Genomic DNA, 24,235 nt, shown 5'->3' with positions numbered 1-24,235 from the left:
GTAGACAAATCAGGAGAGGAGACTAAAACCCACGTTGCTTCATATCACCTCTGATAATAGCAGTAAGCCGTTACTCAGAGGTGAAGTGAGGTTTATGGAAAGTGTCTCCAAGATACAAGGAGATGCTGGTTCTCCTCCGGTACAGGGCAGCCAGGTTTCCGCCTCTTGCTCTTCTGGTTACTTGAGAATGCTGCTGAAGCAACTGCTTCCCTTTACAAGCCCTTGTGCACGGGCCATGTTGTCTCATTAAACATCATCAACAGGGCCAGGCCGTCTGGGCAGTTTGCCTAGAGGTGATAGGAGTTTTGTAAAAATGGAACTGTAGATACAGTTGATAGTGTACAGGGTATGCACTACTGTCCCAACCTCGGGAGCCTGGTGCTTGTGTGAGCCTGAGGGGCTTGAGGGCATCTTGAGACTCTGGAAACCTCCGAGAAGTCCCCGTGTCGCTGCCCTGCTGACCCAACAGAACATCTCCCACCCTGGCTCATCTGCCACTCCACTCTGCCGTCCACACTCACATTTGTGTTTCTTGGAGTCTGTAACCAGCTGTGTCTCCACAGTGGATTTGAAACTAGTGTTCAAAGGTTTTCTGTGAATGATGATCCTGAGGGCCGTCTCCCACTGCTCACCTCTGAATTTTCTCTTTTCTAAAAGTACGAAAGATGCTTTAAGGAGTAATTCCCCAGTGGAGATGGAAACCAGCTCTGAGCCGATGGACCCTCTGACGCCCAGTGTGGCTGCGCTGGCCGTTCAGCCGGAAGGTGGGTCCAGGGCCAGCGGACGCTCTCCTGGCGGGTGTCCGCTCTGGAACGTGACGCTGAGTTCCCTAGATCTGGGGAGTTGTCTTTGTCCACAAAGCATATTTCTAAAAAAGTTCAAGGGCTCAAAGGACCCAGGAAAATGAGATGTGGGTCTGATATCTTCAGGGCTTTGGGCGAAAAGCTGTTGTGTGTTTATTCCAGAACCACAGCATGCTGATCATAGAAAGAGTAAGGTATCTAAGTTGCCAGTCGTTCAGTCCCCTCAAGACAGGAAAGGAAACAGGCCCAGAAAGGACGAGGTCTTGGCCTGCAGCACCCGGGGGGTGAGACCAGCACTTGGGTGGGCGCTCCAGGCCTGGCTGCACCCCGTGCTCTTATTGCTGGGGGGTGCTGTCTGGGTGCATTTCAGGCTGTGTGGTGGTTTATTTCTTTGCATCTTTATGAACAGGTGAAATGGTTGAGGTTGTCCAGTGGCTGTCTTACTCAGAATAGGCAGGTGTAGTTTGCATGGGCCCTGAACTGTTTCCAGCCTCATGATTAGGGCTGTGGGAAGTTGGTAAAGGGGCGAGAAGGAGGGCTTGACACGGCAGAGACAAAAAGGTCTCAGAAAATGCGGGTGTGTGTGTGGGCACAAGAGCCCAGGGGCAAGGGGGAGGAGCAACCCAGAGATCAGTGTTGCTTTTGTCATTCTTCTGAAAAGTGAAAGTGACGTCGCTCAGTCGTGTCAGACTCTGCGACCCCATGGACTGCAGCCCACCAGGCTCCTCCGTCCATGGCGTTTTCCAGGCAAGAGTACTGGAGTGGGGTGCCATTGCCTTCTCCAGGGGATCTTCCCCACCCAGGGATTGAAACCGGGTCTCCCGCCTTGTAGGCAGACGCTTTACTGTCTGAGCCACATTGTATATAGATGACCTAGTTTATCCCTGAGCAGTTCTGTAAGGGGGTTCAAACACCTCTAGTTTTGTTCATAAGAAAACTCAGGCCCAGGCTGGGTGGTTTGACCTGGCCTCTGAGGCCAGGTGTGAATTCAGATGCTCATCAGCGGTTTACCACATGACTCCCTCTCATAGGGCAAACAATGACCCACAGAGAACCCCAGCAAGGTAATTTAGCAGACAGGGAAAACAGGACCTGAGTCGTGGACAAGCGAGAGGTGCAGGGTGAACGAGAACAGTGCCGGCCGAATGATGGGTTGTGGCTACAGAATACTCGGCCGCCTACTCTGCCCTCTGTTGGCAGCTGGAGCAGTGAGGGGCAGGGCAGTCATCTGAGGACAGTTGAGTGTGCAGGTAGCGGGGAGACCGGTGGTCTAGCTGGTCCTGGGCTGTAGTCAGTGACCCTTGCAGCTTCTGTCTCGTGGGCATCATAAAGAGGCAGCAGCGGGCAGACCATCTCATGTCTCTGTCTCCAAACAGCTGAGGTGGCGCTGGGTGGGAGGGTCTGCACAGGGGGTGGCAGGTCCTAGTCCTTGTTGATGCACGTGACCATCAGCTGTGTGTTCTTTTCAGCACCAGGCAGTGTGGCCATGGAAGCCAGCTCCGACGGCGAGGAGGATGCGGAAAGTACAGACAAGGTAACTGAGACAGTGATGAATGGCGGCATGAAGGAAACTCTCAGCCTCACTGTAGATGCCAAGACAGAAACTGCGGTCTTCAAAAGGTAACCAGGCTCGGTCATACTGGCAGCTTCAGGTTGTCGGGAGGGTGGTGGAGGAGAAGCCACAAATACTAACATCTGTAATTTGGTTGCAGTGTGGATTCAGACATTAGCCTGACATTGTTCTATTATTTCCATTAAATTTATTAAGTCTTAACAAAGAGATGGAGTTTGGCTCTCTCGGTGTCTGTGCCCTTCCCCTTTGAATAGTATTTTGAAGACTAAAGGTTGAAAAGACTGATCGGATTCAAAATACATGAGTTTGAAGAACTGACGACATACCTCTAGAAACAGGAATTGGATACAGGCAACAAAGCTGGGACCATCTAAACCATAAGTTCGGGTCTTATACAGATCATTTCCTCCAGATACAATGCAGCCAGCAGAATTCATGACAGAATGATAGCTTACAAAAACATATTTGGAAATTACCCTCACTTGTAAACTTATGTGTCAAAAAAGGAATCATAATGCAAATTAAAAGCAAAGCTGAAAAACTAGTGAAAAAGGTTCTACCAAAACCCACAGACTGCAGCTAACTCGGTGCTCAGAGCTCTGGTCTCCATCGTACACAGACCCTTTCGTATCACAAGAATAACGCATCCCAGCTTGAAAAGCCAACGCGAAACAAAGCATGAAAGAAGAGATGACTGTGGGCTGAGCTCACGCGTGGGTCTGTATGTAGATACTTTAAAGTTACGAGGTGGCAAACCGAATCTAGCAGTGTGGTTTTAACTCATGACCAAGGGTGTATCTCATGAATGCAAGGATATTACAGCATTTTAAAGATTACTGATGGTAATTCATAGATAAAAGGTTGGAAACCTTTTGGACTTTCAGTAGGTAAAAAAACATTTGATAAAAATTAAAGCTATTTGTGACCGTTTAGCAAACTAGGAATAAGAAGCAGCTACTGATAAAGGTGTCCACTGAAAATCCACAGCAGACTCAATTCTTAACAGTGAAACATTATTTTGAAGAAATACTCATTTTCAAAGACAAGACAGACAGTGAGCCCTGCAGTTACTGCTTCTCATCAGCACTGTGCTGCTGGTCTTAGCACAAGCAGCATAAAATAAAAGCAAATAAAAGGCGTACAGATTCCAAAGAAGTAAAATGGTTATTGTTTATTTGCAGGGTCAGCTTGGTCACTCAGTCGTGTCTGACTCTTTGCGACCCCATGACTGCAGATTATTTGTAGCTTACAACTTGCTATATAAAAATTCCAGTGGAATCTGTATGTAAACATTAAAATTGCTAGTAAAGTTTAGCAAGTTTATTGAATACACGCACAAGTCGATTGCATCTTAGAAGCCAGCACAAGATGTCTTAGATGTGCCCCCTCCCCTTTACATGAAAAGTTAAACCTTGTCTGTATCTGAGACCGAAAGACCTAAATGCACAGGGGGAGACATCAGTACCGTGTTTCCTTGTTGTTCAATCACCGAATCGTGTCAGACTCTGTGACCCCAGGGACTGCAGTACACCAGGCTTCTCCGTTCGTCACTATTTCCCAGAGTTTGCTCAAACTCCTGTGTATTAAGTTGGTGATGCTATCCAACCATCTCATCCTCTGTTGCCCCTTTCCCTTCCTACCCTCAGTCTTTGCCAGCATCAGTGGCCAAAGTATTGGAGCTTCAGTCCTTCCAATGAATATTCAGGGTTGGTTTCCTTTAGAATTGACTGGTTTGATCTCCCTGCAGTTTAAGGGCCTCTCAAGAGTCTTCTCCAGCACTACAATTCAAAAGCATCAATTCTTTGGTGCTCAGCCTTCATTATGGTCCAACTCTCTTATCTGTACATGACTCCTGGAAAAACCATTGCTTTGACTCTGTGGACCATTGCCAGTAAAATGATGTCTCTGCTTTTTAATATGCTGTCTAGGTTTGTCATAGCTTTCCTTCCAGGGAGCAAGCATCTTTTAATTTCATGGCTACAGTTACCATCTGCAGTGATTTTGGAGCCCAGGAAAATAAAATCTGTCACTGTTTCCACTCTTTCCCCTTCTGTTTACCATGAAGTGATGGGACTGGATACCATGATCTTAGTTTTTTAATGTTGAGTTTTAAGCCAGCTTTTTCACTCTCCTGTTTCACTTTCCTCAAGAGGCTCTTTAGTTCCTCTTCACTTTCTGTCATTAGGGTGGTATCATCTGCATATCTGAGGTTGTTTATATTTTTCCCAGCACTCTTGCTTCCAGCTTGTGATTCATCCAGCCTGGCATTTCACTCGATGTACTCTGAATAGAAGTTAAATAAACAGGGTAACAGTGTATAGACTTGACGTACTCCTTTCCCAATTTTGAACCAGTCTGTTGTTCCATATCTTGTTCTAACTGTTGCTTCTTGACCTATATACAGGATTCTCAGGAGGCAGGTAAGGTGGTCTGGTATTCCCATCTCTTTTAAGAATTTTCCACAGTTTGTTGTGATCCATGCAGTCAAAGGCTTTAGCATAGTCAATGAAGCAGAAGTAGATGTTTTTCTGGAATTCCCTTGCTTTCTCTGTGATCCAAAGAATCTTGACAATTTGATCTCTGGTTCCTCTGCCTTTTCTAAGTCCATCTTGTACATCTGACAGTTCTCGGTTCATGTACTGATTACCTTGCTAGCATGTGAAATGAGTGCAGTTGTACTGTAGTTTGAACATTCTTTGGCATTGGCCTTCTTTGGGATTGGAATGAAAATGAAAACTGACCTTTCCAGTCCTATGGCCACTGGTGAGTTTTCCAAATTTGCTGGTGTATTGAGTGCAACACTTTCACAGCATCATCTTTTAGAATTTGAAACAGCTTAGTTGGAATTCCATCACCTCCACCAGCTTTGTTCATAGAAATGCTTCCTAAGGCCTAGTTGACTTCATACTCTAGGATGTCTGGCTGGAGGTGAGTGACCACACCATCGTGGTTCTCCGGGTTATTACGACCTTTGAGAGTTTGCTGATTACCATGTTTGCCAGAAGGGCTTCCCAGGTGGCACTCGTGGTGAAGAACCCGCCTGCCAGTGCGGGAGACGTAAGAGGTGCGGGTTCAGTCCCTGGGTCAAGAAAGCCCCTGCAGGAGGGCATGGCAACCCACTCCAGTTCTTGCCTGGAGAATCTCATGGACAGAGGAGCCTAGTGGGCCACAGTCCGTAGGGTCGCAAAGAGTCAAGACGCGACGAAGTGACACACAGCATGTTTGCTAACTTTGGCATTGCTTCTCAATGGATTTCTCCTCAAAATCTCAATGGAGTTTTTTATGAAAGGGAGAAACTGATTGTAATTTTCAGAGAAGACCGAGGAGAGCCATGAAGAGCAGGATCACTGTAAAGAGGAAAGTGAGGGGCCTCACCGTGGTAGCTGTCAGGGCTCACTGTTGCTAAGACGATGCCGTGGCCGTGGTGCAGGGCTGTGCGAGCAGACCCGCACTGATGTGGTCAGGTGACAGTGAAGAGAGAAGGGACGGGTAGATTGTAAATATCCATGTAAGAGAACAAGTTAAACCTCTGTTCTCGGTATGGGTATGAAAGACAAAGTTTCTAGTCTTCTAAAAGACACAATAAAGTGAAAGAAAAGACAAGTCATAACTAGCAAAGAAACACACAGGATATAGGGGGAACCTAATATCAAAGGACGAGACAGTAAATAACTTTTATAATTTGACAGAGGATACAAACAAGGCATTTGCAGAGGGAAAAGTGGACTGACTAATGGGCCAGGCCATGTCAGTGACGGTGCCAATTCAGTGCTGTCTCATGCATGTTACATGTTAATCTATTAATTCCTAAGTTGTTACAGAAAATAGAAAACGTGCCCAAACTGCCTGGACCTTTTTATGAAGCGGTGAAAACCTAATTCCAGAACCAGATGAAAATAATTACAGAAAATGATCAGCTTATGTCACTTACAGGCAAACTAAATGCAGAACTCCTATGTGAAATATCTGCTAACTGAACCTAATAGTATACACAAAAAATTCGTAATGATTGGTTCATCTCTGAACTGTAAAGATGGTTCAGCATCCTTAAGGTATACCAGAAATACTTCATAATGATCCGTTAGTTTATCCCTGAATTGTAAAGATGGTTCAACATTAGAAAATCTGTCTGGGTAATTCAGTGCATATTAACAGAATGAAGAAATCATTTGACATTTTTGATGAAGCGTTTGGGGGAAAAAAAAGTTGTATATGATTAAAACTGAAAGCACCATGGTTATCATCCCACTTTCCAGATGGGAAAATGCAGTACTGGGATGGAGTGGTGTGGTCAGTCTCATGGTAGTTAGAAGAAAACACAGTGTTCTGACCTGAGGGCAGTAAGGGGCTTCTTTTTTGAAACAAAACAAACTGCCTTTAAAAGCATAAACCTCACGCAGAGAATAGGATTGGGTTACATCACAGTGAAGAATTTCTGGTTGATAAATTACTGTAGACAAAATTAAGGGGCAAATGGCAGATTAAGGGGGAAAAGTTTACAGTTCTAAATCAGCCAGAAATTAGCATTTAATATTCAAACCAGTAAGGAAAAGAATGAAAATCCATATCGGAAAACAGGCAAAAAATAGCAACAGGCAGTTTATAGACAAGGAAACCCAAAGGGGCAAAAAGAAGAAAAACTCAGATTCTGAGAACTCAGACACATCTTACTAGAGCAGCAGGAGGGGAACAATGGGGAGCGTGAGTGTTGGTGGGTGTGGGGCTGCAGGAGCCCCAAGGCCCTGCTCGTGGTGGATGCTGACCGGGGCAGTCATTCTCGGGGGCAGTGGGGGCTTCCTTGTAGTTGGAAAGATGACTGTTTTCCAGTCCTGGATGTGAAGCCTGAGAGGGGCCCGAGTGGGTACCCTGGGCCGGAGGCAGGCAGTGGCGACTGTGCGGCTTTGTGTGTACAGGCTGTGGTCTCTGCGAGGTGCGTTGTGCGACGGGAGGTGGGCGCCTCGGGGTGTTGTGCTCCAGTCAGCAGGGCAGGCGGAGCTCCCAGCTGAGCTGGGACCGTCCCGAGGGCAGGGAGGGTGCGATTCACGGCTAGTCACGGGTCTCAGAATCCACATGGGTAAAATGACTGTACATTTTACAACAATGAAGGTAACAGGCATGGAACGCATCAGCATAGCAGTGTTGAGCGGGGAATGGAGAGTAGGGATGAATTAGGAGGAGGAATGGGCTAGACTTCGGGTCCCTTCCCATAAATGTATTGCCCCAAGCCATCTGAAAGCCACTCAGAAGTCATCCTAAAATGAGGTTTCTCACAAGCAGGTCGAAGATAGGACCCAGCACTAAGGGTGGTGGGACCTGTAGCTGCCCTCAAGCTCCGTTTAGTGCTGTCTTGAATTGTGTCACCAAAAAAAAAGGGAAATCCAGACAGAATAGGCAAAAGTCTTAAGTTTCTAGTCCCCAGACAGTGGAGACGCCAGGAGCGTTGAAGGGGTGTTTCATGTCCCCAAGTCCTCTGACCCCTAAGGCTCGGTTTGCCTCGCTCCTGGCCACTGTTCCCTCTCTCTCCCGCCACGGTTTGTCCTTCTCAGGCCTTGTCAGAGACAGCTCGAGAAGCTGGTCCTGGCTCAGCTGCATGGCCTCCTGCTTCCGGGACCTCAGCCAGCAAGCCGATGGGGGGCTTGGCCCTGGGTGCAAAACCTTTAACTGAAGACTCGTTCCTTCAAACAGGTTCATTTGACACCTCCTCCGAGCCTGCAGTTTTGCTTATATGCAGTCGTGGACGTAGTATTCCCCCAAATACCTCATTTTAGGAGTATTCTGAAAGTCTTGTCCATTTCTTTTTCTGTTTTGCACCCTTGGCCTCAGAGTGTTGAGATCCTACCGGTATGTACAGTGCCGCAGGGCTGTTCTTTACCAGACACCAACCGCATCACATCGTCCCTCTCTCAGCTCCCACGTGTGTGGTCCTCCCGCTCCGTGGTCTCCCCGGCGTGTCTGTGGCCCCTGCGCCCCCTCCCCGAGCATGTTTAGCCCCGGGGCTTGGCTCCATGGCCACCATGACTTCAGAGCCATCGCATGCGTCCTCATCCTCCGCCTGCTGGTGTCACCTTGGCCTCTCACGCTGCCTGTCACCCTCTTTATGCAGTGAGGAAGGAAAACTGTCTACCTCTCAAGATGCTGCTTGTAAGGACGTGGAGGAGAGCCCTGAGACGGCGGAGGGCAAGTCTGTGGCCCCCCGGCCCCCCAGCAGCAGCCCAGAGCAGAGGTGAGTGCCTGCTTCCTGCCGGCCGTCTCAGCCCTGCCCCGCTTTGTCTCCTGGGAGCCGCAAGGGGCACGGGCCTCGGGGTGAGGGCCATTACAGCTGTCCTCAGCTCATCAGTAACTGCTCAGCACGGTGGTGTTCCTCAGTCCTGTATGGCAGCCAGGTGACTGAGCTGAGAACTCACGTGTCGCAGCGCGCCTCCTGGCCCAGAAGCTGAAAACTGTCTGCTTCTTGGACAGTGTCCAAGAAGGTAGTGTCACTGGTTCTCTGAGAAGTTGTTGGGGGTGGAAGGGCCTCTCATTCTGGCATACCCCCTCCTGTTTTTCTTGAAGGGGCACCAAGTTGGGGCTGATACTGAGCCCCTCCAGGATTGGGTTCCCTCTGTCCTGCAGTCACCCAGCTACCAAGACAAGCGGCTCCTGTGCCCACTTGTGCAGATGTGTCCACGTGACACTCAGGTGGCTTCCCAGAGTGCAGCTCCCTGTGTGTAAGCTCAGTGTTCTGAACTCTTAATGTGAGTCCGTCTTTGGTTTTATTTTTGCAAAATACTTATCTTGTCCGGATGAAGTATGAAGCTCCTACCTGCAGAGTCAAGGGATTTGCAGTATAACGTTCCCTCTCTTAGTGGGCTTAAGCTTAGCCTGAGCCATTGGTCTGGAGGCACAGGCCAAGCCCCAGCCTTCGCCCGTCCCCGAGGGCGACCGTAGGCCCCACAAGCCAGGACAGCCTCCTGCTGCATCGGAGCTTGCCTTGGACCACACAGACCTCTGCTCAGCCCTGCACAGAGGGAACTTTTTTGATTGAATATATCCAATATATATTGAATATATCCTATGTATATATATATATAGAATCAAAAAGATACCCTTTTTTGATTGTAGATTCCTTCCATAAGGAATAGAGGAACCTTAGGAAGCCTTTTCAGGGACGTGCTTTCTGCTCACCTGACCCCCCAAAATCCAGGCATTTTAGGGGCAGTATAACCAGTGGTTACCAACGGGGCACTCTCGGTTCAAAAGTCCGTAAACCTCCTGTTCCTTGTGTAGCAAACCCAGCTTTTCATTCTCTTGAGGAATTACTACTAGAATGAGGGCTTTGCTTTTGCAATTAATTACTTTGTATAAACTGAGTCGGTTATAAGAACTACTTGTACCTGTTGGCTCTAGTGGAGGATTTGGGAGGAAGAGTCGAGGGGCCCTCTAGCTGTGGGGGTCCAGCCTGAGCTGTGCTGCTCAGGGTCTAGGTAAGTCATTTTTTGCCTGGAGTTTTTTCCTTTGTTTTTCCAGAGGTCCTCGTAGATCTGACCAGTTATCACCATCTCTACACTGTCTGCCCATAAATTTCCTTTATATTGTGCGCTGCCTACAACCTAGCTAACCCGCCTGCTCTGGAGTCGTGGCTCCTGGGTCTGCTTTCTCTGATGCGAGTGAGGCAGGCCTGTGGGAGCAGTTACTGGGCTCTGGAGTGCAGGGTGTCTGCCCCAGGGGAAACCTGCTGTGTTCTTCTCCGAGCCTGGAGACATCTCCCAACCTGCAGGCCTCAGGTGCCGGAGGAGCAGGAAGGGAGAGAGGGGGGCGTCACACACTGGGAAGCGGTTTGGTCCTGGTGATAGACCCACAGAGAACACGGGGGCATGAAGACTGCCTGCCGCCGGCTGAAGGACTGGAAGGGGTGCTCTGGGAAGCGGACTCCTGACCACAGGGACAGAGGCAGGCTTGCTGATGCAGCATGCCGCATTCCGAGAGCAGCGTATGTAAAGCGGTGCTGAAGATGGAGACAGCTGCTTGGGACTTCCGTGTGCAGTCTTACCCTCGGGTCCATCTACCAAACATGAGGCTTTAGGTGCACTGTTGACTTAAAGATGTCTGTTGCCACAAAACGTTACCTCTCAGTGTTGATCAGGTGTGTGTGCTGTTGTGCCCTTGGTGTGTAGACAGGCATTTTCATACGTTGTGGTCCTACTAGTCTCTGTGGGACTTACTGTCTCCCTTTTACAGGGGGAAAATAAGCTGAGAGAGGTGGAGAAATGTGCTGAAGATCACACAGCTTGCGGGTGGCGAAGGCAGGGCCCGTGTCTCTGTGGCGTAATGAGACAGCGTCCAGTGTGGGTCATGTCTGCCATGTGTGTGGAGCTGACTTCACGGGTCTGTTGGGACTGACGGGCTGAAGCGGTGGACGCCGGGTCAGGAGGCCTTGTGCTGCCCACCGTCAGCACTGTCTCCTTTCCGGGGTCTTCTCTGGAAGGTGTTGGGAGCACCGCGAAGGATCTCCTACACGCTCCAGTTGTGTTTTTGGCAGGAACGTCCTGGGTACCCTGTCATCACACACACACACACACACACACACACCCCTGTCATCACACACACACACACACACACCCCTGTCATCACACACACACACACACACACACACCCCTGTCATCACACACACACACACACCCCTGTCATCACACACACACACACACACACACACACACACCCCTGTCATCACACACACACACACCCTCCCCCCAGCGTTACCCTGACCTTTGCTTCATGGGAATACGTGTTACAGGGCACACCTTTGTTCTCAAAGTTGGTCCTTTTAAGACAGACTTTTCTCTTGTTTCCCCTCGCCCCTGCCCTACCTCTTCTCTGAGAAGCAGAATCCTACTTTTCCAAGTGAAATTTCATTTGGATGGCAGTGCATGGAACATGAAAAGCTGTGCTGAAGGAGGGGTGATCAGATAGCTACCGAAGGCTCAGGGAACAGTGGCTGCAGACCGCTGGCCCTTCTGTCCCCCTGCTTCTGGTGGCGAGGTGGGGAGGGCCTCCCAGTACCTGCTGCTCCGTAGCTCTTGTCAACCCCAGCCAAAGCTTAGAGCTGTGCGGTTAGTTTCTGGAGCTTTAGGAGCGTTCACTTAAGAAGCGTTTTGTGGGGTGACTCCTGAATGCAGGCTTTGTTCTAGGCCCGCCTGAACAGTGTTCTGATGGACGTCGTCCACCCCCTCCAGGGGGGCGGCACGGTGTTGGTCTCTCTGGGAGTCCTGAGGCCGTCTCTCGCCCCCCTGCAGGACTGAGCAGCTGAGCGTGCCGGGCGACGTGGCGGTCAATGGCCCCGTATGATGAGGAGCCCCCCATGCTGCTGACCGAGGGCTGCGGGCGCCGCGCAGGTGGGGCTCCGGGCTGCGTGGGGAGCCCGCCGAGCCACCGCCGCTGCACTCACTCTGCAAGGGATCAGGACCAGCAAGCTTTCTATTCTAGTCTAAGACGCTGTACAGAGAAACCCAGACGTGTACAAATGTTGCACATTGACAAATACCAAGAATTTTTGCGTATGTTTATATTGTATTGTTCTAAATAATGGGTAGCCTGTGAAATAAGATCTTGCCACCCATGTAATAATAGTAGTAATACTATAGTTAAAATGGCTGTAAGAATAGTTTTATAAAAGTGAATACACAGATCTATTGTATTTGAAACATAACTATTTGACAATTATTAGTGTGACCAAAGTATTAGGCAGTTTTCATACATTTTTCACCTTGTACAAAATTCTGAATTCATTTTTCTTCCAGGTTGACAAGGAGTTGTAGGATTGAAATGCCCTCTAAGTGTTATTTTGGTTGTTCTAACTTACAAAAGTGATTTTGAATAAGAAATATTTGGTGTTCTTTTTATAACCAGTTTTTAATTGGTAACTGTTTTCTGTATTGTTTAAAAACGGATCAAAAAATGTAAGTCTATTGGTAGAGATTAAGTATTTATTGCTACAACTTAGTTGATAATTGTGTTACTGTAAAGCCATACGTTCTGTTAAAGTCTTGTTTGCTTGAACTGTTTATCCCTACAGGTGAAACACTAGAATATTGGGAGTGTACATGGCTTGTGGTTTGGGTTTTTTTTTTGTTTTATGTTTTGTTTTGGTTGTTCATCTGCCTTTTAACCCATTCACCAAAATTTACCTTGTTAATAACAAGCATCACCAATGAACATTTCAGAGCAATCTGCATCTGTAACATACCTGAATCGTATTAGGCAAGTCAGTGGGGAAATGCTCGTGCTGCTAATGGAATTAGAGTGCGTTCATTTTACAGGCTCGTCTTTTTAAACTAGAAATCAGAGTCCAGCACCTCAGCATGTTCATTGTTTTACTGTACCTTGTGAGGTTTTCACTCGTAAATTCTAAACCAGTGTATTTTTTTTTAGAACTGGTTTGTGTACATATATAGTGATTATGGATACTAATTCAGTGTAATTTATAATTTTCTATGTCGATATAAAAATACATCACAGCCTTCTCAACAGCTGCAGCAATATAGCGCACATTGCCGCACAGTCGGGTGGAAGGGTCAGATTACGTCACCTCTTGCTCTTGTAGATGCGAATCAGTTTTTCATTCTGTGATAGAAAATTATTCACGTATTTTTACATCATTTGTTTTTCTTGACCAGTATTTAAAACCAAAAGGATATTCTGAAAAATGGCCAACGATTTTTTTAGAAATAGCATCCCAAGCAGCGTGCCTAAACATTACATTGCATATGGAAATAAAAAAAATCAAATGTCTAATGCCTTATTTCTGGTTTACTTTTCCACTGTAAATGGTGTGGAGGCCCTTGGTGAGGTTTCCGGAGGCCGACTAGCCCCCAAGGACAGTGGGGCCAACCGCGTGCCCTGGGACAGTCAGTGGGGCTGCCACGCTGGCCTCTGCACCAACTCAGGGACCCTTTCTGTCGGGAGCTCCTCTCAGAAGACACTGTCCTCGAGCACGCTCCCCTGGACCCTCAACGCCGCCAGAGGACAGGCCTCCCCTCGCTGGTCTCAAGGGTGCTGACCGACGCGGCCCGACCTCGGGAACTGCCGGCGGCCGGCGTGCCCTGGTCTGGCCTGGTGGAGAGCTCTGCAGGGGCCGCCTGGCTCCAGGGCTGCACACACAGTCCCGCACCCTCTGGATCTCCTCGGCCTCTGCACCTTCCCAAGGTAAACCCGGCATCTTGTTCATCCCACCCGCTGCTGATGGAAGGGCCCTTGGGGCTTCTCCTTGGGGTGTGTCCTGCTCGTCTCGCCTGGCAGGGAGGGGACACGGGTGGGCAGTGCAGAGCCTGTTGGGAGTGGGAGTCTGCCAGCCCCAGGGATTGGAGCGAGTACACGCTCATTGAGTTTCTACTTTAATTTTTGTGGGTTGGCCCTACTGAATGCAAGACTACAGATGTCTATAATACCAGACCTGTATTTAAAAAAAGAAAAAAACGACAAAATAAAGCCTGGTTCTTTGTTTCCAGAAGTCTTCTCTGTACCTTGCTTGGGCTCCAGTAACCAGACAGGGTTTGGGGCCGTGAGAGCACACCACCGGATTCTGAGGGGTCGGGCTCCCTGGCATGGGATCCTGGGCTGGCGAGAAGGAGCCATGCTGGGTGACGAGCTACAGGCGTCCTGCCCCCGCGGCGAGAGCAGGCGGTGTCGATGGTGGGAGCACCGTGAGCCCAAGTCTTCCTGCTGTGTGTGTCCTCCGTGTTTAGCGCCTCCCCAGCCTGGGGCTCTGGCATCTAGACCCAGCAGTAACTTGGAGGTGAAACTTCTCAGTTGTTCCACAACACCACCGCCATGGCACAGCTGCTCGCTGTCCCTGTTTCCCCATCTGTTTGCATGAGAAAATGTCCCCCTGGTTGGTACCCGTCCTCCAGAGCCAGCTGGTCACCAGGCCCCTGTGTTAGTCTGGACACACACCTCTACGTACCTGGACACCGCGGGACCTGCCAGGCTCTCAGGGCCAAGGCATCAAGGGCACCGGGGCCAGCTGGCACTGACATACTCACAAGTCACTCCACCCGCACAAGATGGAGAACTTTTCTGTCTCAGCTGCTTTTTCCGTCACATGGGAAAACCACAGCAATGAGTTCATGGATATAAAACAAGAAATGTTAGTATGAACGCCCTGCTCGCTTCTCCAGCTGCTAATGTCACCTACTGGCCTTTGCAAATCTTGGCTTCGAGCCTGGGTTTGAGCTGTTTATAGCCTGCACCTCTGGAGAACTCAGGTGCCTTCGCTCCAGAAAGATGGATTTAGTAATTTTCCTGCCTCAGGGTCAGCTACCTCTCACGTACCAGCTCTGGCGCAACACCTGTGTTCAGTTTTGTCGGGATGGAGCCACGCCCCTTGCTTTGTCCACTGTCTGCTGCTCCTGGACCCCGGGGACAGGCCAGGAGTCGAGTTGCTTGCCTCACTCCACAGCCAGCCTCTCCTTTGATTCAGTTTCTTTGTCTGCTTCCTGTTCCTGTCCTTACTGATGCCTTTCCTGCTGAGCCCTTCATTTCAGTGGTCAGTGTCTGGGCTTTGCCCTTAACCATCTCTGCCAGTCCTTCATCGCTTACCTAGTGAACAGAACAAAGTGCTGCCTTTGAATTTGTTCCCTGAGATGGCTTGTATGTGCTGAAAGATGAGGGCCACTCAGCTGACGGTGTTTCATACCACATGACGTAAGATGTTGGGTGGTTCTGTTTTTATTTCTCCTGTACGGTTCTCTGCTTGTTAACCAAAACTGAGATCTTCAAGCACTGTCCTAAAAGCTTTATGTGCATTAACTTTCCTTCACAGCAGTTTTATGAGATGGACGGCTGTCCTCATTTCACACATGGATGAGAGGGGCACAGATGTTAGTTTTGTGAAGGTTAACTTCAGGATTTAAAGAGCAGTGCTCAGTGTGGAAACGCTCAGCTCATGTCAGCTGCTGGTATCCGTAGCTGTTGGTTACTGTGGTACACGACCAAGCAGGTCGTTATGGTGTTTATTTTTTTCTTAGAATTTGTCAGTTTGGTGTCAGAGTAGAGTGGTGAGTGGAGACTGTCAAACATTGTTTAGTGGCCGGTAGAACAATAGAGTGTCACAGGCATTGCAGTAGGCAAAGCCAGGTAGTGAACAAAACAGTTTGAACACGGACCAGTGTGTGTATGAGAATCACGCTTGGCGGTTACAAGAGCAGCGGCTTCTGAGGGGCGCACACTTGCTCCTGGACCCAGCCCCAGCTGCTGCTCTCTGGTCACTGGCGTTGTGTAGTTGCAACAGAGGCCATGTGGCCTGCAGACCCCAACATGTTTATTCTCTGGCGTTTATAGAGAAAGCTCGCTGGCCCCTGAAATAGGTCAGTGAAATGGAATAGAAGCCAGGAGTAGACTCACAGGTACATGGTGAGTTAATTTTCAACAACATTGCCAAGGCAGTTACACAGGGAAAGGAAAGTCTTTTCAGCCGGCAGCTGGCTATCTGTATGGAAAGAAATTAACCTTGAATCCTGTCAAACACCATATACAAAAAATTAATACAGAGGAACTGACGGGGGTCTCCCTGGTGGTACAGTGGTTAGGATGTAGCGCTTTCACTGTTGAGGGCCCAAGTTCAGTCCCTGGTCAGGGAACTACGATTCCCCAAGCCACGTGTCTGTCACAGCTCCCCCCCCCCGCTCCAAAAAAAAAAAACAGAACAAAATAGGCGATTGATCTAAAAACGTAAGTATTTACATAAGCTTCTAGAAGAAAACAGTAACTAGCTTTGCAATGGGCAAAGAATTCTTAGGACACAAATCACAAGGGAAAAGAAATGAGGCTGCCATCAAAATGAAATTTTTCTGCTCTTCAAAATGAACAGGTTAGACTGTGGACCGCCAGGACAAGAGTAACGTCTGTGAGTCAGAGGACTCCCATCCGGGAAATAGAAAAATGCAGCTGAAACAATGTGGGAAAGTGGAACCAGTGGGAAAGACAAGCACGTCATCACCAAGGAGTCACACGAGTGACCAATAAGAACATGAGCGATTGTGTCGAGTCACCAGTCACTAGGGAATGCAAGTTAAAATCACAGGTAGCTACCCTTTCCCCCCTGGCAGAATGGCTAAAATTAAGACCAACATTACCAAATACTGATGAAAATGTGGAGCCAGTAGAATATATGTCCATGAAAGATATATAAGGATGCTTATTATCACTTCGTTCATAATAATAAGATAAAAACATGTCCAACAGTGGGAAAATCGGTAAGCAGATTATAGTATGTGAGGTCATAGCTGTTCACGGAGGTCTATGCAGGTGGGAGGCTGCAGACAGCAGCTGGGTGGGCTCCTGCTAAGTTGTTTGAGTAGTGTCCAGCTCTGTGTGCCTTATGGACTGTAGCCCCCCAGGCTCCTCTGTCCATGGGATTCTCCAGGCAAGCATACTGATGGGGGGAGTTGGGGTTTGCCATGCTGTCCTCCAGGGGACCTTCCTGGACAGCAGCTGGATGGACTCACTCATAAAACAAGTGGGAAAAGGGAGCCAACCTCTGGTGCTGCAGCTTCCCTGGAGCAGCTGGGACCTCATCCTGGATCAGCCTGCCCCACAGTGGGCGACTCCATCCAGAATATTCTAGGGTCCCCTACACAGAGCAGGCACTTGGCACCATCACAGGAGATGGTTTGAGGCTGGACAGACTGTCATAAAGCCATTAGACAAAAACAGTGAACTCGGAGAAAGAAAGAATCATGCCACCTCTGAAGAGCTTACAAGCTGAAATTCCAAGATTGATGTACAGAATTCTAATGTTAACAAGAAATCATCCACTTCCATAACTAGGATCCACTTCAGGTGAAACTGATTTTATCAAACAGTCTCATAAAGACTATATTGTCATCCTGTTTATTTAACTTCTATGCAGAGTACATTATGCAAAATGCCAGCCTGTATGAATCACAAGCTGGAATCAAGACTGCTGGGAGAAATATCAACGACCTCAGATATGCAGAGGATACTGCGCTAATGGCAGAAAGCAAAAGAGCCTCTTGATGGAAGTGAAAGACTGAAAAAGCTGGCTTAAAACTCAGCATTGAAAACACTAAGATCATGGCATCTGGTCCTATCACTTCATGGCAAATAGATGGGGAATTGATGGAAACGGACATTTTATTTTCTTGGGCTCCAAAACCACTGTGGATGGTGACTGCAGCCATGAAATTAAAAGAGGCTCCTCAGAAGAAAAGCTATGACAAACCTAAAAAGCAGAGACATCACTTTGCTGACAGGGGTCCATATAGTGAAAGCTTTGGTTTTTCCAGTGGTCACATACAGGTATGAGAGTTGGACCGTAAAGAAGGCTGAGCTCCAAAGAATTGATGTTTTTGAACTGTGGTGCTGGAGAAGACTCTTTGAGAGTTCTTGGACTGCAAAGAGATCAAACCAAAATCAATCCTGAATATTCACTGGAAGGACTGATGCTGAGGCTCCAATACTTTAGCCACCTATGTGAAGAGCCAACTTATTGGAAAAGACCCTGATGCTGGGAAAGATTGAGGGCAGGAGGAGAAGGGGGTCGACAGAGGGGATGGTTGGATGGCATCACCTACTCAGTGGACATGAGTTTGAGCAAACTCTGGGAGACAGTGAAGGACAGGAAAGCCTGGCATGCTGCCCATCCATGGGGTCATAAAAAATTGGACACAGCTGAGCGACTGAACAACAGCATCAGGACTCAAGTAAGGATATTTAGGAGGCTCAAGGAGAAAAACAAAGATACACAGAATGAAGACGTTCCTCCCCACCCAAAGAAAATTATTGTAAACAAAACATCTAGAAGAGAGGAAAACCAATCAGAAATCTTGTAAAGGAAAAACACAGCCAGTAACATTTTTTTAAAAGTCAGTAGACAGGATCAACTGTGGACATAAGTAGAGGGCTGACGGGTTAGAAGATAGTTCTGAGACCTTAGGCCAGAACCTTGCACGCATGCGGAGAGAGCTTGCAGGGCTTGGTGGATTGGTCGAGGCTGTAGCATGGTCTGAGGAGAGTTGCAGAAGATTGTGGAGAAGCAATGTTTGAACAAATACTAGCTGGTTATTTTCCAGAATTAGAAAAGACATTCTTAGATTGAAGTTGTATTTGGAATTCTAAGCAGGATAAAGAATAATCCCTTAGCACTTGCTCAATTGATTTGAAAGAGTATGCACGGGGTATCCTTGAGACAAAATAGCATTTTCTGGTAAGTAAATGAAATTTGTTGGTCTCATTAAAGAACAAATGGATGACCAAAGGAAAGCAGGTCTGTAATGATTATGTAGTTGTGGGAGCTTGGAGGTGGGGGAAGCACACAGGAATATACACCAGATGGGATGTACCTTGTTAATAGAATGAAGAATAAAAACCATACGATCTCAACAAATGCATAAAAAAGCATTTGACAGAATTCAACATCCTTTCATAATAAGAAAACTCTCAGCAAATTGAGTATAGAAGGAACATACACAACATAATCAAGACTGTATATGACAAGATAAGTGATTCCATTTCCTTCCAATAGTTACCGTTCAGTCGCCCAGTCGTGTCTGACTCTCTGCGACCTCACGGACTGCAGCACGCCAGGTCTCTCTGTCCTTCACCATCTCCCGAAGTTTGCCCAAGCTCACGTCCATTGCATCAGTGATGCCATCCAGCCATCTCATCCTCTGAGGCCCTCTTCTCCTGCCCTCGATCTTTCCCAGCATCAGGGGCTATTCCAATGAGTTAGCTGTTCGCATCAGATGACCAAAATACTGGAGCTTCAGCTTTAGTATCGGTCCTTCCAGTGAATATTCAGGGTTGATTTCCCTTAAGATTGACTGGTTTGATACTTCTGATAAATACCCAGAATTGGGATTACTGAATCATATGGTCATTCTATTTTTAATTTTTTGAGGAAACTGCATACAGTTTTCCAAAGTGACTGCACCGATTTACATTAACTGTACAAGGGTTCCCCTTTCTCCACATTTTCACCAGTATTTGATAATGGCCTTTTTAACAGGTGTGAGGTGGTGTCTCATTGTAGCTTTGGTTGACATATCCCTGATGGTTATCGATGCTGAGCTCCTTGCTATGCTCCTGTTGGCCATTGGTATGCCTTCGTAAAAATGTATATTCAGGTTCTTCGCCCACTTTTTAATTGGATTATTTGGGAATTTTGCTGTTGAGTTTATGGAGCTTCCCAGGTGGCACTAGAAGTAAAGAACCCTTCTGACAGTGCAGGAGGTTTCAAGTTTGATCCCTGGGTTGAGAAGATCCCCTGGAGAAGGGAATGCAACCCACTCCAGTATTCTTGCCTGGGGAGTCTCATGGACAGAGGAGTCTGGCAGCCTTCTGTCCCTGGGGTCGAAAAGAGTCGGACACGACTAAAGTGACATAATGTGCGTGCATGCATGTGTGAGTTCCTTATGTATTTTGTAGATCGATCCTCTGTCAGGTATATGGCTCACAAATATTAATATGTCCTTCCCTTTGTAGGTTGCCTCTTCATTTCATCATTTGTTTCTTTTCCTGGGCAGAACCTTTTAGTTTGATGTAGTTCTGCTTGTTTACTTTTGCTGTGAAAACAAACAAGAATCATAAAAATACTTTATGGTTTTGGTGTCACATCAAAAAGTATTACCAAAACCAGTGTCAAGGAACCTTGTCTCCATGTTTTCTTCTAGGAGTGTTTATTTTCACGTCTTCCATTTCAAGTTAATCTTGCAAGTGGTGGAAGACAGGAGTCCGACGTCGTCATCTTGCACACTTCTCTTCTTTCATCACCTTGCCTGTGTCGTTCCTTTATCTAAGGAGCACATGGTGGTGTTTCTCTCTATGTAATGTGTTGTTTTTCTCTCGTGCAACTTTGAAGGTGTCCTCTTTGGCTTTGGCTTTTAGCAGTTTGTTTATGATGTGCCAAGGTTTGAGAAACTGGGGGTGATGATTTCTTCATGTATCTTTTCTGCCTTCTCTTCCCTTCCGTGCCCTCTCCTCTCCTGGGATCCCAGTTACATGGGTGTTAGACTGCTTCGTGTCCCACAGAGCTCTCAGGCTGTCCTTTGCCCTTGGTCTTCTTCCTCTTTGCTTTTTTGGTTAATTTCTATTGACCTATCTTCAAGTTCACAAGTTCTTTCTCCTACCATCTCCTTTTTGAGCCTATCTAGTGAACTTTTCATTTATGTTATTTTACTTTTGGACTCTAGAATTTTGATTTGATTCTTTTTTGGAGTTCTCTTTTCTCTGTTGAGATCCCCATCTGTTTTCTCTTTAAGACTATGTTTTTCTTCAGCTATTTGATCATTTAAAATTTAATTCCTTGAACATATTTATAATAGCTATTTCAAAGTCTTTCTGCTAAATCTAACCTCTGGGTCCACTTGGGGTCAGTTTCTGTTGACTGCCTTCTTCCTGAATTTGAATCACAAGTTCTTGTTGCTTCATGTGTCTAGTTATTTTGGGTTGCTAATTGGACAACATAGGTAGTATTTTACAGCCACTTTGGATTCTGTTACATTCTTCTCAAGATTGTTGGGAGTTAACTGACAGATCTGAAACTTAAAGTCTGTCTCCTCCACGGTGTGTAGCAGCCGGCATTTCTGCTCAGCTTTTTAGCTTCCAGCTGTAGCCTTTGTGGCTTGCCCTCTGCCTCTGCATACTTAACGGAATTTATACTCAGATTTGGAGGCTCAGCCCTTCTGTAGCTTCCTTGTCTGGGAACTTGACACCCAATTTTCCAGCATCTCTGCCAGTCCCCACTCTATCTTATGACACTTAAGCCAGTAAGGCTTCAGCTTTCTGCCGCTAAGCTCTGTGTGTAGAGAGAAGACTCATAAATATCACCCAGCGCGGTTGTCTTTTAAGGGTAGATGCGTCTCTCATATCTGTCTGCTTTTTTACCGAGGTCCCTTAGAGCTCTGCTGTGCGTGTCTGGTTTGGTGGTTATCTAGGGATCTGGGCAGAGTGTTGTTTTGTGGGTGGGGCTCACCATGCAGCTTGTGGGATGTCAGTTCCCCACCAGGAATTGAACCCAGACCATAGAAGTGAAAAACGCCAACCACTAGGTCACCAGGGAATTCCCCTGGGCAGAGTTTATACTCAGATTCTGGGTCTAATTCCCTTCTGCTTCCAGGATTTCTCCCTTTTCCAGCTTCTCTGTCACCCTGAGCTGGAAGATTGTGACTTTCCACTGCCGTGACTGTGGAGCATACCGCATTGAGGGGCTGGCCTTTTATGCCTTTTCAGTCATTGACTGTAGCCACCCCTGGGCAGGATGCAGAAACATGATCTCCATCCACTGAGGGCATGTCTCCAGACAAGGGGCCGTCCTGAGAGGCTCACCACCAACACCCACAGCAGCAACCGTCCCCGGCCTGGGAAAGTGGATCCATCCGAGGGGCGCCAACAGCAAGTCCCCCCAGGGTATCCCCTCGTCCTCCTTTTTGCTCATATCCTGACATACTCTTTCTGAACTCAGGGGAAGCCCCAGATTTCTGTCTGAAACACCACCCCCACCATGATTCCAGGCCCCTAAGACACCGCCATGGAAGGCTTGCTCAGGGATCTGTCTTCCTGGTCAGACGCCTCTGTCCCAGGAACTGTCACCAGTATCCTGCCTCAGGGATGAAATTACACGCTGGCTTGTTTCATATGATCCACTCAGACGCTGCCCTGCTCCTTGGAGCTTCCGCCACGCCAGGGTGGATGGAGAGGTGATGCCTGCAGAGCGAACACTCAGAGATTTCCTTGAGGGAAATTGTATTCTATTTTTTGGCCACGCTGCGCATCGTAAGGGATCTTAGTCCCCCAGCCTGAGATGGAACCCGTGCCCTTGGCTGTGGAAGCGTGGTGTCCACTGCCACCCTCCCGGTGCGGGCCCAGGTTCAGTCCCTCATCAGGAAGTGACCCCACGTGCCACAACGAGGACTTTACATGTCACCAAGATCAAAGATTTCGAGGGCCAGAACTAAGGCCCGCACAGACTAATAAATGCATGATTTTTAAAAGCCTGTGGATTTCAGGGCCTTTCTTCTTTTATTTATCTAACAGGGAGTGGCATGATTTTGCAGAGAAAATAACAGTTGGTGTAGACTGGATTGAAAGGCGAAATCTTTCCCCTCTGACTACAGCATCAATAGTGGCTCAGACGGTAGAGTCTGCCCTCAGCACAGGAATCCTGGGTTCAATCCCTGGGTCGGGAAGATCGCCTGGAGGAGGGAAAGGCTATCCACTCCAGTATTCTTGCATGGAAAATTCCATGGACAGAGGAGCCTGGTGGGCCCCAGTCCACGGGTCGCAAAGAGTTGGACACGACTGAACGACTAACACATTGATCTAACGGAGTGACATGATTTTGCAGAGAAAATAATGGAACAGTTTGTGTAGACTGGACTGAAAGGCGAAAGCCACTAGGAAATAACTAATAAAGTCTTTTCCCTCTGATTACAGCAGCAATGCAAGTTCATTACACAAATTCCAAAACGTAGACACGCAAAGGAAAGCAAGCCACCTGCAATTTCATCACCGGCCTTACGCATTCCTTACCTTTTAAAGTGTCTAAAAATAGGAAAAGGACTGCGTCAAGGCTGTATATTGTCACCCTGCTTATTTAACTTACATGCAGAGTACATCATGAGAAACACTGGAATCAAGATTGCTGGGAGAAATATCAATAACCTCAGACATGCAGATGACACCACCCTTATGGCAGAAAGTGAAGAGGAACTCAAAAGCCTCTTGATGAAAGTGAAAGAGGAGAGTGAAAAAGTTGGCTTAAAGCTCAACATTCAGAAAACGGAGATCATGGCATCCGGTCCCATGACTTCACGGCAAATAGATGGGGAAACAGTGGAAACAGTGTCAGACTTTATTTTTCTAGGCTCCAAAATCACTGCAGATGGTGACTGCAGCCATGAAATTCAAAGCCGCTTACTCCTTGGAAGGAAAGTTATGACCAACCTAGATAGCATATTCAAAAGCAGAGACATTACTTTGCCAACAAATGTCCATCTAGTAAAGGCTATGGTTTTTCCAGTGGTCATGTATGGATGTGAGAGTTGGACTGTGAAGAAGGCTGAGCGCCGAAGAATTGATGCTTTTGAACTGTGGTGTTGGAGAAGACTCTTGAGAGTCCCTTGGACTGCAAGGAGATCAGCCCTGGGATTTCTTTGGAAGGACTGATGCTAAACCTGAAACTCCAGTACTTTGGCCACCTCATGCGAAGAGTTGACTCATTGGAAAAGACTGACACTGGGAGGGGTTGGGGGCAGGAGGAGAAGGGGACAACAGAGGATGAGATGGCTGGATGGCATCACTGACTTGATGGATGTGAGTCTGAGTGAACTCCAGGAGTTGTTGGTGGACAGGGAAGCCTGGCGTGCTGCAATTCACGGGGTTGCAAAGAGTCGGACACGACTGAGCGACTGATCTGATCTGATCTGATCATGCTCTGCTTCACGGCCTTGTCTATCATCTGTTCCTCACATGTCAGGAACAATTTATCAAGGCCATTCAAGTGAACTGAAAAACGATGTTTTTAAAAAGGGCCTTTCTTTTTCTATCTTGATATTTCTTGGATGAATCCTGCCTCTGAGTTCTGAGCATCTGTTTCATCATGATACAAAGAGCGTGTCCATGTTAATAAACACCAAATCCTAGGAGGTGCTGACTTCATTGGAGCTGGTGTTTTTATTTTAAAATCTAGCCAACACAAAATGTTCTACTTGGTGCTTTTTCCACCTTTGAAAAGAGAACCCAGCTTTTGAGCACCAGGCAGAAAGGGGATCCTTTTCAGAGAAATGTTCAGCCCAGAGTCCAATGCCTGAAAACAAGTAAAGCCGCTCCATGTAGAAAATTACAGGCCCCATAGATGCATATGACT

The 24,235-nt window shown here is 47.5% G+C and overlaps 1 protein-coding gene and 1 long non-coding RNA gene across 46 annotated transcripts in view; both read left to right on the top strand.

Moving 5' to 3' along the window:
* The window catches only part of PPP6R3 (protein phosphatase 6 regulatory subunit 3), a 125,129-nt gene extending 111,268 nt beyond the window's left edge, over positions 1-13,861 (top strand). For 38 of the 42 annotated variants that reach the window (XM_086385276.1, XM_086385271.1, XM_086385265.1 and 35 more), the window contains 4 exons: positions 658-764; positions 2,273-2,423; positions 8,480-8,599; positions 11,649-13,861. In XM_086385276.1, coding sequence (XP_086241402.1) covers positions 658-764; positions 2,273-2,423; positions 8,480-8,599; positions 11,649-11,700 — 430 coding nt within the window. In that variant the 3' untranslated portion in view covers positions 11,701-13,861. Of the gene's footprint in view, positions 1-657; positions 765-2,272; positions 2,424-8,479; positions 8,600-11,543 lie in introns of all 42 variants that reach the window. The other 4 variants (XM_086385256.1, XM_086385254.1, XM_086385252.1 and 1 more) reach the window with 1 other exon arrangement.
* LOC147341754 (uncharacterized) lies at positions 13,860-24,022 on the top strand. Of its 4 annotated transcripts, XR_015158012.1 has the most exons (3): positions 13,860-14,497; positions 16,220-16,432; positions 22,804-24,022. It is a non-coding gene; the product is annotated as an uncharacterized LOC147341754 (long non-coding RNA). The 4 variants fall into 4 exon arrangements; XR_015158010.1 differs by lacking the exon at positions 13,860-14,497 and having other exon boundaries at positions 16,218-16,432; positions 17,261-24,022; XR_015158011.1 differs by lacking the exon at positions 13,860-14,497 and having other exon boundaries at positions 21,488-24,022.
* Positions 24,023-24,235: the final 213 nt, after the last annotated feature.

This window comes from Bos grunniens, chromosome 29 (assembly GCF_055505025.1).
Source record: "Bos grunniens cultivar Pamir isolate PY7600 chromosome 29, Bosgru_T2T1.0, whole genome shotgun sequence".
NCBI classification, from domain to species: domain Eukaryota; kingdom Metazoa; phylum Chordata; class Mammalia; order Artiodactyla; family Bovidae; genus Bos; species Bos grunniens.
The sequence above is the reverse complement of the archived record's forward strand: the minus strand, read 5'-3'. Positions and strand labels throughout refer to the sequence as shown.